Genomic DNA, 3,446 nt, shown 5'->3' on the forward strand with positions numbered 1-3,446 from the left:
GGGGCACCTGTGTAGTGAGGGGTACCTGTGTACTGGGGGTACCTGTGTAGTGAGGGGCACCTGTGCACTGGGGGGCACCTGTACTGGGGGCACTGTAGTGAGGGCACCTGTGTAGTGAGGGGCACCTGTGCAGTGAGGGCACCTGTGTACTGGGGAACCTGTGTAGTGAGGGTACCGTGTAGTGAGGGGCACCTGTAGTGAGGGCACCAGGCACTGGGGTACCTGGTAGTGAGGGGCACCTGTAGTGAGGGGACCACTGGGGGCACCTGTAGTGAGGGGTACCTGTATACTGGGGGGCACTCAGTGCTGGGGGACCTGTGTACTGGGGGGTACCTGTACTGGGGGTACCCAGTACTGGGGGTACCTGTGTAGTGAGGGCACCTGTACTGGGGGCCCAGGTAGTGAGGGGCACCATACTGGGGGTACCTGTGTACTGGGGGCACCTGTGTACTGGGGGTACCGTGTAAGGGCACCTGTATCTGGGGGGCACCTGTGTAGTGAGGGGCACCTGTGTACTGAGGGGCACCTGTGCCTGGGGGGCACCTGTGTACTGGGCACCTGTGTAGTGAGGGGGCACCTGGTACTGGGGGGGCACCTGTGTAGTGAGGGGCACCTGTGTAGTGAGGGGGGCACCCGGTGTAGTGAGGGCACCTGTGTACTGGGGGGGCACCTGTACTGGGGGCACCTGTGTAGAGGGCACCTGGTACTGGGGGTACCAGGTGCGAGGGGCACCCAGTACTGGGGGGCACCTGTGCACTGGGGGCACCCAGGTAGTGAGGGGCACCTGTGTACTGGGGGCACCTGTAGTGAGGGCACCTGTGTACTGGGGGCACCAGTACTGGGGGGCACCTGTACTGAGGGGCACCTGTGTACTGGGGGCACCTGTGTAGTGAGGGGTACCTAGGTACTGAGGGACCTGTGTAGTGAGGGGCACCTGTAGTGGGGGGGCCTGTGGCACTGGGGGTACCTGTACTGGGGGTACCTGTGTAGTGAGGGGTACCTGTACTGGGGGTACCAGTGTATGAGGGCACCTGGTGTACTGGGGGCACTGTGTACTGGGGGTACCTGAATGGGGTACCTGTGTAGTGAGGGGCACCTGTGTACTGGGGGTACCTGTGTAGTGAGGGGTACCTGCACAGGGGCACTCAGGTGAGGGGCACTGTACTGGGGGTACCTGTGGCATTGGGGGGCACCTGTGTACTGGGGGCACCTGTAGTGAGGGGTACCTGTACTGGGGGCACCTGCAGTGAGGGGCACCTGTGTACTGGGGGCACCTGTGGGTACTGAGGGCCTGTGTAGTGAGGGTACCTGTGTACTGGGGTACTCTGTGTACTGGGGGCACCTGGGTACTGGGGGTACCTGTGGACTGGGGGCACCCAGGTAGTGAGGGCACCCAGTAGTGAGGGGCACCTGTGTAGTGAGGGGCACTGCAGAGAGGGCACCTGTAGTGAGGGCACCTGTGTACTGAGGGCAGTACTGAGGGGCACCTGTGGGGGGGGAGCACTGGGGTACCTGTGTGGCGAGGGGCACTCTGTAGAGAGGGCACCAGTACTGGGGGCACCCAGGTACTGGGGGGCACCTGTAGTGAGGGGTACCTGTGTACTGGGGCACCTGTGTAGTGAGGGTACCTGTAGTGAGGGGCACCTGTAGTGAGGGGGCACCTGGCACTGGGGGTACCTGTAGTGAGGGCACCTGTGCAGTGAGGGGCACCTGTGTACCGGGGGCACTGTGTAGTGAGGGGCACCTGTGTAGAGGGCACTGTGCAGTGAGGGCACCTGTAGAGGGGGCACCTGTGTAGTGAGGGGCACCTGGTGCACTGAGGTACCTGTGCAGTGGGGGTCTCAGTACTGGGGGGCACCTGTGTACTGGGGGCACTGTACTGGGGGGCACGGTACTGGGGGCAACGTGAGTGGGGGTACCTGTGTAGTGAGGGCACCAGTACTGGAGGGCACCTGTGTAGTGAGGTGCACCTGTGCAGTGAGCTGCACCTGTAGTGAGCACCTGTGTAGTGAGGCCCGTGAGGGGCACCTTGTAGAGGGCACGCAGTGAGGGCACCTGGTACTGGGGCACCTGTGCAGAGGGCACTGTAGTGAGGGCACCTGTAGTGAGCTACCTGTGTAGTGAGGGCCTGTGTGTAGTGAGCTGTGTGTACTGGGGGATGGTAGAGGGCACCAGGTAGTGGGTACCCAGTACTGGGGCACCTGTGTGGGGTACCTGTACTGAGGGGTCCCCTGTGTATGAGGGGCACCTGTTTACTGGGGGTACCTGTGTAGTGAGCATACCTGTGTACTGTGGGCACCTGTGTAGAGGGGCACCTGTGTCAGATCCTCCCACACCACCCACTTCAAAAACCAAAGAGCGACGTAAGACCTGCCTCTCCCCAGCACTGGGAGAGTGTGCACAGACGCAAGATTCCTCGAGACTGGGGCATTTCCACCAGGAGGTGTCAAACAGTCACTAGAGCCAGACAGTCATCACATCGGGAGGAGGCGTGTTTCTATTAAAAAACCACGAGTTCAGCTATGTGTGGCCAATACAGAGGTGGGCCAAAGCAGTCTCTGGTGGTGTGGCAGTCCTGATATTCCCCAGACACCAATGGTGGGATGCTGCAGAGTTTGTTTGCCGACAGCATCCAGCATATGGCAGCTCTACTACTGGCTTCATGTGAGAGGAAGGTGGAGGGGAATGATGTGACAAGAAGAAGCTACTACCAATAGCATCAGCATACATATTCCCTTTCTTCACTTGCTGATGGGCCACAACTCCGGCAAAAAAACGTCTTTTCCAGCCCGATGTTGGATGAGAAACAGCCACTGTAATATATCTATGGTCAAAGGGATGGGACAATGAGACACTAGCTAAGGCCCTGAGTACTGTGAGAATTACTCAAAATTGTAAAATTAATTTTAAAATGTAAATTATAAAGTAAACTGTAATAAAGGACAACGGTTTAGTAGTGTTGTTAATGTGTGTGATGTAGTATCTTGACATGTCACCTCACCACCTGATTCATCACTCACCACCTGACTCATCACTCACCCCTGCCTGGCCACCTCACTCTGGCATCACCTCACCCCATGCCTGTCAGCTCACCTCTTGTCATCACCTGCACCTCTCATGCCGCCAGGCTCACCCTCTTGTTGGCCAGCTCACCCTGTTTCATCACCTCACTCCACTCGTCAGGCTCACCCCGGTCAGCTCACCTCTTGGCTCATCAGCTGGCCCCATGGCCTCGTCAGTCACCTCTTGTTTCATCACCTCACCCCATGCCTCGTCAGCTCACCTCTTGCTCTTCATCACCAAATTTATGCTCACTCACCTCTTGTTTAATCACCTCACCCCATGCTCTTGGGGCTCACCTCTGTTTCATCACCTCACCCCTTGCCTCGTTAGGCTCACCCCATGCCTGGCTAGGCTCACCTATTGCTTCATCACCTCACCCTGTT

General features: G+C 58.6%; 1 protein-coding gene across 1 annotated transcript in view; it reads right to left on the minus strand.

Moving 5' to 3' along the window:
* LOC121861114 (early nodulin-75-like) overlaps window positions 1-3,228 on the minus strand; it is a 30,090-nt gene extending 26,862 nt beyond the window's left edge. The window contains exons 1-3 of the mRNA XM_042358676.1: window positions 3,204-3,228; window positions 1,227-2,084; window positions 365-882 (exon numbers count right to left, since the gene is read on the minus strand). Coding sequence (XP_042214610.1) covers window positions 365-882; window positions 1,227-2,084; window positions 3,204-3,228 — 1,401 coding nt within the window. The remainder of the gene's footprint in view (window positions 1-364; window positions 883-1,226; window positions 2,085-3,203) is intronic.
* Between the last annotated feature and the right edge of the window lie 218 nt (window positions 3,229-3,446).

This window comes from Homarus americanus, unplaced genomic scaffold (genome assembly GCF_018991925.1).
Source record: "Homarus americanus isolate GMGI-L3 unplaced genomic scaffold, GMGI_Hamer_2.0 scaffold52806, whole genome shotgun sequence".
NCBI lineage: Eukaryota > Metazoa > Arthropoda > Malacostraca > Decapoda > Nephropidae > Homarus > Homarus americanus.